At 41.7% G+C, this 14,201-nt stretch overlaps 1 protein-coding gene across 1 annotated transcript; it reads right to left on the reverse strand.

Moving 5' to 3' along the window:
• Positions 1-351: 351 nt before the first annotated feature.
• Positions 352-5,620, reverse strand: LOC147459422 (transcription factor EMB1444-like). The gene is made up of 10 exons (XM_086510688.1): positions 4,926-5,620; positions 4,122-4,262; positions 3,952-4,015; positions 3,683-3,724; positions 3,535-3,591; positions 1,867-3,423; positions 1,672-1,773; positions 1,380-1,511; positions 1,008-1,133; positions 352-906 (listed from the first exon to the last, which is right to left on the reverse strand). The coding sequence occupies exons 1-10, from the start codon at positions 5,012-5,014 to the stop codon at positions 802-804; spliced, it is 2,415 nt and encodes an 804-aa protein (XP_086366814.1). The 5' UTR covers positions 5,015-5,620; the 3' UTR covers positions 352-801.
• Positions 5,621-14,201: the final 8,581 nt, after the last annotated feature.

Here is a 14,201-nt window from a genome sequence, read left to right on the forward strand (position 1 = left end):
TCCAAGCTGTGTGTGTTTTCTTGCAACCCTAATTCCAACACAATATTCTAAATCCTTGGGCCATCAATCTAATAGGTGGATAATCAATTTTACAATATTGTTCACCTAGGAAGTGGCCCATTTTTTACGTGCAAAACCATGGCTTAGAGGAGAATGGAGATAGACTTACAAATCTTGTTTTGTTGTTTTGCTTACTGTCAATTTCCAAAGGGTCCCAATAGTTATGGGCTCATTTGTAATTTTCTAAGCCTTCTCTTGTTTCAGAAGGCCCAAGAGAGTCTTCACCTTGAGGGGGGGGGGGGGGGGGGGGGGGGGGGGGGGGGTGGTTTCTCAGAAAACATATGCTTCAACTAGTTCAAAAGTTCAAACTCTTAGTAAAGCAGCCCCTGTTTTAATGGAGACTCATATATACAGTGTTGTCAAGGACTCAAGGTTGTCAAGAGCACTTGTGTATAAGTTTGTTAAGGGGGACATAGCTCTCTAAAGGACCCATCTGTAAACCAGGTAACTATAGGAGGTGTTATGTATGAATAACTGTTGTGGGGAAGTAGGTTCCATGATTGTAGGTGTGGTGAGTCTGACATGTTGTAAGTTGAAAACTCGCACACTAGGGTGGGTTTCCTATTTATGGTTGTGGGTAGGCATAACTTACAAGAAAAGAAGAAAAGCTTAGTTTTCCTCCAGGTTTTGGAAGTCACCACAAATGAACTACCAAAAAAACCCATGTCATATACTTGAAGGTGTTGACAATGAAGTGTATCACAGCATTCTTCTGAGAGACTGAAGCCTCTAGCCTTTGGATCATCCACAGACCATATCGGTGACTGTCGATGCGGCTCTTGTGCTCACTTCCAACAATTGCATTAGTGACCACATGATGTGAACTCTATGCACATGTTCATTACCCTTGCATGAGAACACACAAGCAGATCAGTAGCTTGAGATTATCAAACATTCAAGATGTTGAGAAAACACATAACATGCCCATTCCAAAAAATAGTCAATACCTTAACAACTAATCGTGCCCACATCTTTTCATCCTTTGATTCCATGAGACCCTTCAAGATTTTCAAACCCAGACCTCTTAATGTATTTGCAATCTCCAAAAAGAACCCTTCCTCCTCACATACCATCTGAAAATATAAACAAGAGAATCAAGCATTTTGACAGAGCATTATGCATAACTCCTTTTCTGAGGAAAGGACAGCAACAAACTTCACAAGGAAAAGGGCATAGAAGCAGGCTACAACATGTGTGTGTGTGTGTGTGTGTGTGTGTGTGTGTGTGTGTGTGTACATATATACATGTATAGATCTACATATACATGCCACAAATACAATCATATTTTGTGCATGAATGATCTTTTCTCGAATTTGTACCTCTACTAACATATGTTGAGGCTGACTGAGGTCCTCAACAAAGAGAGGACAGTCCCCTCCATGGCCACCTATCTCCACCGCCCAACTTGCACCACCGTTTCTTTTGTTTGAGCTATGACCCTCTTCACCAACCTACACCAAAACATCAGTTTTATCTGTCCATGTAGTGATGAGGTTGTACTCCAAGACCTTCCTAAGACTATCTCATCATATAATGCACCATCCATGTTAGTGTAGCTGATGTGACAAGAAGACACACTGTGGATTACTTATCTAGATGATCATGAATTACCTGCTCTTTGCTGTTGCCATTCCATATTTCAGTATCTCCTGTCACAGTTTGCAAGAAACTCATGTACTTGATTGTCTTCTCCAGCAAAGCATCAATGCTGCACTGCATTATCAAGAAGGCATTACAATTGTAAGGGTTGTTTGATCCCCAAAAGACTCAGTGTGTTCATGACATGTGTAAGGAAGGGCTTCTTACCTTTCCTGAGCTAGGGATGATACTCCTAAGCTCATGTAACCGATCTTGAATTAGCTGTCTGTCTTTCGGCCTCCGCATAGGCTTCTCACCTCGTCTGGTTCTTTTCCTGCCAGTTCTAGTGAGCTCACCTCGTGCACGCGTCAATAGACCTACTTGCACCTCTTCGAATTCTTGATGAGAGGCAGTATGCTGTGAGTATCCTAAGAGGATTTCAATGTTGCTGGATGTTCTTTCATGTCTACTCACATGTAAGCCATCGGTCTCACCAGTTTGTCTGTATCTACCCATCTGCAAGATATCGGTCTCAAAAGTCTGGCACGAAGTACTCGAATCCTCTTTCAGCTTTTCAGTTGCAACATGCTTGCTTTTAAATGTATGTTGTGAACAATCATCATCCCAAAAGGATGGTGCACTTGATGAAATGCTCAAGGTCATTGAAGCATCTCTTTCCACATTAATTGGATTTGGAGGAAAATTTTTCATGTCATCACTCTGCTCCTCTTCTCCATTTGGGAGAGATGCCATGAAATTGTCAAAGTCATCAAGCTCACTGCTAAAGGCCTTTCGCAGGGCATCACCAGATGATGGTTTTGTTTCTGTGGAATGCAACATATCATCACCACGAAGCATTAAGCTTGAGGAGTGCTGACCTTGTCCAGTATGAAATACGAACTTTCCAATGTCACTGCTGTTAAAGGAGCCTAATGTATCCACACCCAACAGGCTGCCGCTAAGTGAACAACTATTCAAAGTCCCTTCTTCAAAGAGCAAGGTGTTACTTTCAGACGTTGGCAAATGATGCAACGAATTTGTCACATTAGAGACATGTATGCCTTTAACTTTTGCTTGTGATGTTATTCCATTGTAAAGCATGCCCACACACTGTTGAGTGTTGCTTTCAACATCAGGATCGGCCTTAATGGGAACCACAAGTTGTCCATTGATTTTGTTTTGAGGAAAATTCCAGGGCCTTTTATGAGTTATACCAGTTTCTCTACATTTCTGACAAGCGGCCATGCCTGGTGATGCAGCATCGATGATGGAACAATCAATGTCTTGGGTGATAAACAAAGACTCAGCTCTTTCAGTGACAATGTTAGCAAATGCAACTCCGTTAGCAAGGGAACTCTGAACAGATGATGATGGGACATAAGAGCACAACTCTTGGTTATTCTGTAAGAATGTGGGTTGCCGGAAATCTTGCTGTTGTGATTCAGTGCAAGAATGTAGAGAGCTTGAAAGATGTGTAGCTTGCTGCTCGTGTGTTGGCGGTAGCACGGTGTGTTCCTGCAAATTAAAGCCACTTTGAGATCCTTGTCGCAAAGATGAGCATGGCTCACCATGTGAATGTCTGCCTCTAGCAACCAGAGTACTCCAGACGTGTGAAATATCTGGCATGCTCTTTGTTGTTACATCATCTAGAGCAGTATTTGAAACTTTTTTGAGGGTACCCTCCATTGCAGACTCTGCCACAAGGATGTCTATTCCCTTCACACCTTGTGAAGCTCTAAGAAGCAATGCCTTCACATGCCCGACAAGGTTCAAGTCTTCTGTGGTCTGTGTGCACATCCATGTCAAAACAGACATTCATCTCATTAAGCACCCATTATCCAGCTTTCCTTTTACATTGTTTTGATGAATGGAGGAATGTGTAAGATGGACTTTTACCACATCTGTCGAGCCAAGTTGCACTACTCCTTGATGCACTGCTATCACAGCAATAGTCTAGACACAAACAGGGCCTTTTCAACACTCTATTGCAAATCCCATGGTTTTGAATGCAGCAGATGATTTATTTCAAAGAATTGAAACGCACCTGTATTCCTGCTGCAAATTGTTCATGCCATTCTGTGGGATGCTGCATATGAAAAGAGAAGAAAAAGTCATCAATATCGGCATCCCTCTGCAGAGTATGAAAGCATGCATGGAGGGATATGATTCAACAGAACTGACTGGATTAGTGAAATGAGCAGGGCTTGAAGTCTCTAACATACATTGTGCATATATCCTCAAAAGTGTGGAGTTTAGCACCTTCTGTAATTGCATCATTCTTGATAACAGGAGGGGTTTTCTGACAATATATACCTCTTTACCTCTGGAGCTGAAAATCCATTGATGTGTGTTGCCACAAGCCACTTGCCCTATAACCCTGTCCATTATAACATACCATACATTGATGAATAAGGTCAGTTTACGAAAGTCGCATCAGCATTTAACAAGTACAGTGAGCAGAAGAAGGAAGACTTTGGTGTTACCCGTTTCCAATAGAGTACATGTGATATGACATCTTGTCCACAGCCACTTCAATGCAGCCATCGGATGGCAAGGTTTGGCAGGATGAGGTGCAACAGATTGTCTTGCTTGGCTTGTAAAATCCTTCCTCCCATTCCAATATCCTGGTAGGCATTCCTCAATATCAGAACCACATCAATACTACGCATCATGTCGGACTGAAAATAAGAGTTTCACTTTCACTAACCAGATGGCATTATGCATAGTGTTTCGGAGCGGTCACTTCATGTGCATTTAAGAGATCATTAATGATACCCCTATATACATGCTATATATACACTGCAGGTTTCTTAAAAAACCTAACCCCCTTCCATGTATGCATAAAGTAAACATTTTTTGAGTATGTATAACATAATCCTCTCTGGTTATCCTACATGATGATATGGAACACATTTTAAGAAGTGACCACCCAAGGCCTAGTGTATACAAGCACAGTGCACTACTGCAACCAGTCCTTCCCAATTTCTTCAATGCAGAAATAATGACAAAAGACTAGTCATTTGAAGCTCAAATGCCGGCCACAGCAAAGAATCCTACCGCCATTTCTCTGAGTCTTCTCTATCTAGCTCACCAGGACACCCAGACATTTGACTGTTGGATCTCTAAACTTGGAAATAGGTCTCAAGCTACAACTGGTTCTTGTGAGTACAGATGAATGGAAACCAAATGTATAGGAAAATCTCAGACCTTACTGTCTTGCAAAGGCGAGGGAAAACACATATGTATTCATTTTGCCCTGGGTACAAGCACGCCCTGCTAGCACTTACTTGTGATTGAGTTTCCAGAAGACAGCATAGCACCATTCAGTATTATAGCAGAGGCTTCTTAAAGCTTCCTGAAGTCCGTGAGAAGCCATCTCACAGACCCTAGTTGCTGATGAGTATCACCTCTATGCAACGGCCTGCATTTCTTTTCCTGCCAAGCTCTTGAGGAGGTAGCCCTAACTTTGAAGAAAACGCAGAGATGGGTTTGAATGGAGGGGGGATGCTACTAGCTTTTGAAGGATAGCCATGACAATGGCCTACAAAAGAAAGAAGGGAAAGGAAAGTGTTTGATTTCATGTGCAATAAACAGCCATTAAAATATTGAGCTCTATGGGGAAAAAATGTGGTGATGTACACATGAGCATTGAGCCCTCCAGCTCTGTTTCCCAAAAGACAGAGCTATGGGGCAATGAAGAAGTGATCTTTCTAGTGACCAAAATGGGATCTCAGCATTGTTATGACGAGTTTTGAGGCTTTCACAAGTAGTCAATCTAATGCTCTTGTGAACATGCCAATGTAAGGGAGCTTGGCTTGCTAAAGCCTCTACACAGAACACAGGATAAAAACAAGAAGTGCCAAAAGGTGTGGACAAAATAGAAAGATCTTCAGCTTCCTTATCTCAGCACATTTTCATAAAAGCAGTGTACTTGGGCCTGGGTAGTATATTGTGGGTGTTATGGTCTTTGGGTTGAAGGGGTTGGGGGGGGGGGAATGGTAAGTGGGTGGATCAGACTTCTTTTCAGAGATGTCTTCTTGTATATATCTGTGTGTTGTTTGTTGTGACTGTACTATGAGTATATTTTGACAAGTGTACATGTGCGAGAGAATGTTATGCATAATATGTGTGTGTGTGCGTGCGCGCGTGCATCATGTGGGCACACACGCAATGTGTGCGCGCACATACTCATGTGTGTGCCCGTATGCATGCGTTCGGCAAACATAGAGTGAGAGGCGGCGCGAGAGAGAGAGAGAGAGAGAGAGATTGAATTAGTGGCATTATATGTTATATGCATGTGGGTCTAGGCACACACTCACTTGCGGGTGTGCGTGCATGCGTGCAATGCACAAACGTAGATTGGGCTGCAGCAACACACACACACATAGACACACAGAACCAGATTCAATTAGTGCCTTTTTGAGTGACTTTATATGTTATCTTTAGCACTGTGGGATCAATCACATGCTATAGAAAGTTGTGTGTGTGTGTGTGTGTGTGTGTGTGTGTGAACCCACCCAGACAAAACCCATTTTGTGCAAAGGGATCTGTAATCTTGTCAGAAGATGCAAGCATACATATATACCATTGAAAAAAGCAAGCAATTCCCATACAAAGGACTGTGATGTTTGATGTGCTTTCTCAAGACTCGCATATTCTACTTGAAAAGACAAGGATTCTGTGGAAATGCATGGGGATGAGCAATGTAATAATATTTTAAATAGCTGGCTTCTTGTTTCCAAAGGCCATGGGAAGATGTGCTACTGCAAGAGAATGTTTTTAGTTAATAGGCCCCCATGGGCCTTAGGATCTAATTCTAAGGAGAATTTTCTTACTCTCTCTTTCCTTTTATGGAAAAGGGGCCTTTGCTGAGACAGAAAATGTTGTATGTATTGGGAAAGGAGGAGGGTGATGAGAAGAACCAAACCAGCTATAATATAGAACTTTTACTTGGCTGAAGTTTCCTGCTTCTAAGGACTCCTTCAATGTGAGGTATGATGGGACTCTTCATGAGTTTTTGTGGTTATCTTTGTGTTGGAACTTTGGGTTGTGTGTGTGTGTGTGTGTGTGTGAGTGAGAGAGAGAGAGAGAGAGAGAAGATTCCTTCATCACATCATAAGACAAGAAAACCTTGCAAATTTGTGAGAAATTTAGTGGCATCCATATCACAAGAAGATTTAGAAATTTTCTCATGTAGGAAAACGGAGTCTTTTCCGGTGTTTTTCATACAATGAATATCATCATGAGCTTCTGCTCGAGAGGCACCGCATGCCTAGCTAGGTACGATTGGGGGACAGGGGACCCCTCGGCCCCCTGCATACCTAGCTAGGTACGATTGGGGTAGGGGACCACCGGCCTCACCGGGCCGGTGGTCCCCTGCCCCCAATCGTACCTAGCTAGGCATGTGGTGCCTCCCTCACAGAAGCTCATGATGTTGAGGTAAGTCACAATGTGGGAATTATTGTGAGAATTTGTCCAAAACTTCTTGTGCATATATATATGGGTTCTAACTTCTCACATATAATTAGAGAAGGGCTAAGTTTCTCTTGAAAGAGACAGTGAAAGATGTATCATGGCTCCCATAGTGGTAGAGGGCAGTGGTATGTGTGCATTCTATCATACATGTACATCATAGTCAGGCAAGAAGGCAATCTACAAGATGCATGCACCTCATTAATATAGAAAGGCAAATTGAAAAAAAGCATCTCAATGCTTAGATTATTGATCAAATGCACCTAATTAATGTAGTAAGGCAAAAAAAAAAAAGCATGTGATCATGCTTAAACTATTGATAGAATAAGGAGCCTTTTTCACACACTTATATGATATACTAATGCATAAAGAGAAAAAGTATGCTATCATTAGTACATTATTGATAAGGAAGATGCAATTAATTGCAACCATCCACACACACACATATATCTCTACATACAAGAAAGATCAAAGCAATCTATCATTTTGTGCAGGACATTGATCAGTTAGTTCAAATTTATGCTTAAATGTGCCCATAAATGACCCTTCCAATTTAAAAATTACATCAATGAGAAGATGCTTTCCATAAAAGGTTGAAGTGTTAAGATTGTGTTCAATTGTTCATTCCATCTTATCAGGAACTCAAAGTGAAGGGAGGTATAAGACCCATCACCTACACATATAATAAGGCCAAAACTTCCTAACAGTTCAAGGCAAAGCACCATTTCTCCTGTTGGGGTTAACAAATATGGTGGGGCAATTGACAGGCAAATAAACGCTTGTTTTATAACACTAAGCCTTACCCTTTGTGGGTTGTCCATTTCAGACACGCATCATGATGCTACAGAAGAGAGAGAGAGAGAGAGAGAGAGAGAGAGAGAGAGAATGGGTAATGGTCGTGATGGGTAATTTGTGTGCGCGCGCGCGTGTGTGTGTGTGTGTGTGTGTGTGTGTGTGTGTGAGAGAGAGAGAGAGAGAGAGAGAGAGAGAGGCATTGGGGCAATGGGGATGTGTGGAGGTTGGCGACAGCATCATTCCATGGGCCAGCTTTTCCAAGCAACAAGCAAAATCGTGCATGCTTTGGCGATGGTACTTGTTGTCTCGCTGTTGCCCCTGGACGCTGTTGCCCTTTTCCTTTCTTCAGTGTGGCGTTGTATAAAGGTGGGACAATTTTGGATTCTCTCTCCTTATTTAAGAACATGTCTCGAGTTCAAGACTAGTGGGATTGTTTTTGAGGTCTCTTGGGATTGTTCCAACTTCTTCTCTTCTCTCTTCTCTCTTCTCTCTTCTTCTTCTTATTCTTCTCTCTCTCTCTCTCTCTCTCTCTCTCTCTCTCTCTCACACACACACACACACACACACACAAAACTAATGGAATACGTTGCTTTGGATTGTTCCTATCATGAGTCACAATGTGAAAACATTATCATCTCATCTCACCTGTATCTCTCTCAAGAGGCATCTCGCCCATGCCCCCCGTTTGCCAAAGAATAAGGGCCCCATTAACTTTTTTTTGTCAGGTTCCTCGACTCTTGCCCATAGACCCCAACACAATTGAAAACCCCTCCTTCCCCCCCCCCCCCCCCCCCCCCCCCCCCCCCCACCCAACCCAAAAAACAACCCTTGTTCACCCATAACTGAGGGTGCCCACGATGTTGCCAAAGCACTAGATTGGTCTCTCTCTCTCTCTCTCTCTCTCTCTCTCTCTCTCTCTCTCTCTCTCTCTCTAGAGAGAGAGAGAGAGAACCAATCTAGTGCTTTGGCAACATATATATATATATATATTCATATATATATGTGTGTATGTATATTTGCCATACAATATGGTGACACATCACCCAATGTGTCGACCTGACTAAACCTTTGTTATTGTCAATGGTATAAAACATTCAATCTCATATATATTTGATTCTATAATCAAATGATTTTTTCTATATAAAAGCGGATCTTCACGTCTCACACATAGTCATTCACATTGTATTTAGGTACCGTGTAGCGCTTTCAATTGTGCGAACAATCAAATATTTTTGAATTTAAAACTACTTTAGAAGCAAAGAATCAAATTTTTTTGAAGTCAGTTTAAATTTAGAAAGTACATGAAATTTTGTCTTTTTTATGAGTTAAATAAAGAGTTGATAGAAAAATAACAAATAAAGGTAAGTTTCTAAATAGTTATGAAGAAGTTAGGTCTCTTTATAAAAAAACTTCAATAGTGGTGGGGTGTATTGTGGGTTTTGAGTCACATGGGTGCACACATTATGACATGCTAATGTTGATTGGGTTGTAGTCAACAATCCTAGCAATTTTTAAGGTGGTCAAATTGCCGTACTGCCATAAACTAGTGGCAAAGGATACCACGCTAAGATATATAATGGATGATAGGCTAGTAAAGGATTGTCTTTCCCATGTAGTAAGAGTGTTCACTCTATCAACAGGTGAACACGCTTACTTAGTGTAACTAGAAAATCCTTAATATTACTTAGGATAAATATGCTATCCTCAATGAGATTGGTTAGGATGAATGATCACATTAGGTTATGTTAGAAATTGACAATCATCATTGGTTATGTTAGAGATTGGCAACCATCATTTAAGAGATCGTTATGGGTATTATGCACACTAGGTTTTTAAGAGACAATGGAGCTAGCTTGTTTGGTTGAGTACTCATCCTCCGTGACCCGGGTCATGGGTTCGAGTGTAAACCAGGCGACCCTTTTAGTTGTTCATGGATGCTCATTGTATCACCATGCACGAGAAAGTGCATTCTGCTATCAAAAATAGACAATGATATACACACTTTCATATGCTATAATTCTTATATCGTTTCAATCTCTTTGGTTATATTTAGTCCATTGTCATCTTAGTTCTATCCTTTGAAACAAAATGGACTACTATTTTAATTTATTTTTTGGTAGCAGTACAAGCATTCCTTATCATGATGTGAGAGTTTTGACCTATTAACTATCTATTGATGCATTATGCTAGGTCAAAGTCCAAGCAAAAGAAGTCGTACTTTTCTATATTTTCTTATTAGCTCAGTAGAAGTTGCTACATTTTTTAGCATGAAAGAGTGTATGTATGTGAATGCGTGTGTACGCGGTGCGGTGCGAGAGAGGGAAGAGGAGAAGAGAAAACATTGTTGTGTGGGTGGAGCAAGCCTCCAGGAAGTGGGGAGCTCCTTATTCATGTGTATATACAAAGAATAAGGGTAAGTGGATGGGCAATGGGCAGTCGGACATCGGAGCCTGACCCCAAGCAAAGGCACAACACCTTTATCCCAACAACCTCCCACTTAAAGGCGAAGGTGCAGATGAGTGAGTGCTACTAGCTAAACTACTGGTGTGTACAAGAAAACAAGTGAGAGAATCTCTCAACATATGCCCACTGACTTGCTCACTCAATCTACATGCAGTCGTAGTGGCTCTAATGGTAGTAGGCAACCATGCATATCCACGCTAGATCATGCATGTAAATCCTACAGACAACTCTATTTGGTCTGCATAGCTCCACAATGCACCATGCTAGTGTCAGTCACCATACGACTAACAATCCTTGCTGCAAATCTCCCACTAGAGAAAGTGCTAAACCACTCACGATGTGGTGTGGTGTGGAAAATTGCATCCTCATCTAGCAACCAACAGGGATAAGTGTCACCTCTCAAAGACATGTAAGGGGAAGGAATGCTAAAGGTGAACGTGACATCACTATCACTGGTATATGAAGCCACCGCTCTAGCATGTGTCAAAATCTCACCTGCATCACGCATACATCTTTGTTGCTACCTCAAACATCTGAAACAACGGTGCCTGATATGTTCTGTGTGACCACAATGCCAACATCGCATATATTAGCAACTACGAGACCACCGTCTCTCATGAGTCATCATCACTGTCGACTTTGAATTGTCACACATGTCTGCTATATGGATGCCAAATCAAAACTATGGCAAGAAATCCTGGAAGAAATTTGACAAAATCTCCCTTGAAAACTGAGCAAAATCTCAATCATAAACCATACCAAAATGGCAATAAAGTGGGGGATCACTCAACCACCAGACAATATGAAAACCATGATCAATCACATCAAAACCAATGCTTGCATATGCATAAAATAGCTCAATTGAATCGAGCATAAAGCGTATAACCATATACACAAGTAGTGAGCAAACACGCTCAAAACGCATCTCACAAGACAATTGCCTGCAAAAAGGTCAAAAAACCTCTAGAGCTTGTAAAGCCTACGATTGCCTATAATATGTAGCCACACAAGCATATGCAACTAACAAAACGTGTCAAAGTGGGAGTTTGAACTCGATCATTGTCAAAGTGGGAGTCTCCCTCGAGCAATAAATTGTCATGAATTTTAATTTCTAACCTTCTAAAAGGTATTTTCCAACTTAATTTGGCCACTGAAGTCAGGGGGGACAAAAAGGAGAGCAAGTGAAATTGATTAAGTGGTGTTGATGGACCAACCGGTCAAGGCTTGGGAGACGAAAGAGGAAAAGTCCATAAAAGAGTAAGTATAATTGCTAACTAGTTATTTTAATCAATAGGTACAAGTCAAGGAAGGATAAATGTGTTAGGAAATAAGACGTAGCTAAATAGATAATTGAGTAGATTACTTAATGGAGAGAGACAGATTTACATACACGAGATTATAGAGTAGAGAGAGAGAGAGAGAGAGAGAGAGTACACACGATATACGTGGTTCACCCAATGTGGGCTACGTCCACGGGAAAGCAGCCACTCAATGGCTTTAGTACTTCAAAACAAGAAGTAATTTACAAAGGGATTATACCCTTAATGGAGCTCCCGCCTTGCTTCACTCTCACCACCTCACACTCACCTTGTTGCATCAACTTCACACACATTATAAAATGTGTGTAGAAATGGCCTCCTTTTATAGGCCAAAAGGGTTGCCCTCTCTTATGAGAGACATCCATGTGTATCCGCCCTTGTGCGAATAAGTCCAAATCGGACCCTCCAATCCGCCCATGTGTGGCCGCCCTTGAGAAGACAAGTCCGCTTTTGAATTCGGCCATTGACTTCCGACCACCGGCCATCGGCCATTAACTTCCTGCCACCGGCCAACCGACCGGTTGTTTTCCGACCACTTTCCGACCGCAGTCCGGCCATAATATTCCGGTGAAAAGGAATATTCCGGTGAAAAAAAAAAGTCTCGGGGGCCTCCGCCCCCGAGGCCTTTAAAGTTGCCCCTGATTCTTGTCCGTGAAAATTTTGGTTTCCAGTGAGTGATTTTCCTTCACGCACGATGGCTTCTCCTCATAATGGGGGCCTTACAAATGTGCGCTTTTACCATAGAAAATTACAAGGGTAAATCAAGCTCCATACTTAACAATCTCCCACTTGGAGACTAATCTCCAAACCAAACCTGTGACTGCTTTCCATTCTGGCTTCTTATCCTTGAATGCCGATTGAAGATGAGCAAAAGCTCAACTTCTCCTTGTTGACCACCTTTGTAAACATGTCTGCAGGATTTTCACTTGTATGCACCTTTCCTAGCTTTAGCTGTCCCTCTTCCAAAAGAGTGCGTATGAAGTGATATCTCACCTCAATGTGCTTTGTTCTTGAATGAAAGGCTGAGTTCTTCGCAAGATGGATAGCGCTTTGGCTATCACTGTACAATTGTTTTGTTTGAATCCAAGCTCTTCTAAGAATCTGTGAAGCCACAGAATTTCTTTGCTTGCCTCCGTCATTGCTACATACTCTGCTTCCGTGGTAGAAAGTGATACCACTTTCTGCAGCTTTGAAGCCCAGCTTACTGCTGTGCCTCCAACCGTGAACACATAGTCAGTAGTGCTCCTTCGAGTATCTTTGTCACCTGCCATATCTGCATCAGCATACCCTTCTAGAAAAATATCAATTCCTCCAAAATACAAAGCATTTGTTGTTGTCCTTTTTAGATACCTAAGTATCCACTTCACAGCTTGCCAATGCTCTTTACCTGGGTTGTCCATGAACCTACTCACAACTCCCACTGCATGTGCAATGTCTAGCCTTGTCCAGACCATAGCATACATTAGAGAACCTACCACTGCAACATATGGAACTTTAGACATATAGGCTATCTCCTCTTGTGTCTTTGGACACATATCCTTCGTTAGTTTAAAATGACCAGCCAAAGGTGTAGAAATTGGTTTTGCATTTTGCATTGCAAACCTTTCTAGTACCTTCTTGATGTAATCTTCTTGAGATAGCTTTATTGTCTTCTTCGTTCTGTTCCTTGATATTTTCATACCAAGTATCCTCTTTGCAGCACCTAAATCTTTCATTGAAAAAGATTTGGACAGCTCCTCTTTTAGGTCTTTGATGTCCTGCATGTTAGCACTTGCAATCAACATGTCATCAACATACAACATTAGGATGATGAATTTCCCATCTCCCAAATTCTTCGTGTAGACGCAGTGATCCGAGTTGCATCTTGTGAATCCATGATCCAATATCCATCGATCAAACTTCAAGTACCATTTTCTTGATGCTTGCTTTAAACCATACAAGCTCTTCTTTAATCTGCAAACCATTTTCTCCTTACCTTTTACTTCATACCCCTTTGGTTGAAGCATGTAGATTTCCTCCTCTAAGTCACCGTGAGGGAATGCCGTATTTACATCCATTTGCTCGAGATTTAGATCATGAGCAGCCACAAGGCTTAAGACAAGCCTAATTGAGTTCATTTTTACAACAGGAGAAAATATTTCATTGAAGTCAATACCTTTCTTTTGAGAAAAACCTTTTACCACAAGCCTAGATTTGTACCTTTTCTTCCCACCTTCTTCTTCCTTTAGCTTGTACACCCATTTGTTTTGAAGTTCCCGCTTACCTTTAGGCAACTCAACCAACTCCCATGTTTGGTTGCGATGTAGTGAGTCCATCTCCACTTGCATGCTCTTCGTCCATTCTTCTTTGGATTCATGTTGCATAGCTTCTTCATATGATTCGGGCTCTCCAGAATCTGAGATCAAGAGATGGTTGAAGGAAGGAACGAACCTTTCTGGAGGTCTACTTGCTCTTGTAGATCTTCGGGGAATAGGTTGAGGCTCCTCATTTGGTTGACGTTGTTGCACATTGTCA

This window comes from Adiantum capillus-veneris, chromosome 4, assembly GCF_014529385.1.
Source record: "Adiantum capillus-veneris isolate H3 chromosome 4, ASM1452938v2, whole genome shotgun sequence".
In the NCBI taxonomy this organism is placed as follows: domain Eukaryota; kingdom Viridiplantae; phylum Streptophyta; class Polypodiopsida; order Polypodiales; family Pteridaceae; genus Adiantum; species Adiantum capillus-veneris.

Excerpts from the sequence above, each read along its gene's own strand:
- LOC147459422 (XM_086510688.1), bottom strand. The coding sequence starts at position 5,014 with ATGGCTTCTCACGGACTTCAGGAAGCTTTAAGAAGCCTCTGCTATAAT. Across the intron at positions 3,592-3,682 it reads AATTTGCAGCAGGAATACAG|ACTATTGCTGTGATAGCAGT; the intron begins GTGCGTTTCAAT and ends GTTTGTGTCTAG. Across the intron at positions 3,424-3,534 it reads AACTTGGCTCGACAGATGTG|ACCACAGAAGACTTGAACCT; the intron begins GTAAAAGTCCAT and ends ATGTGCACACAG.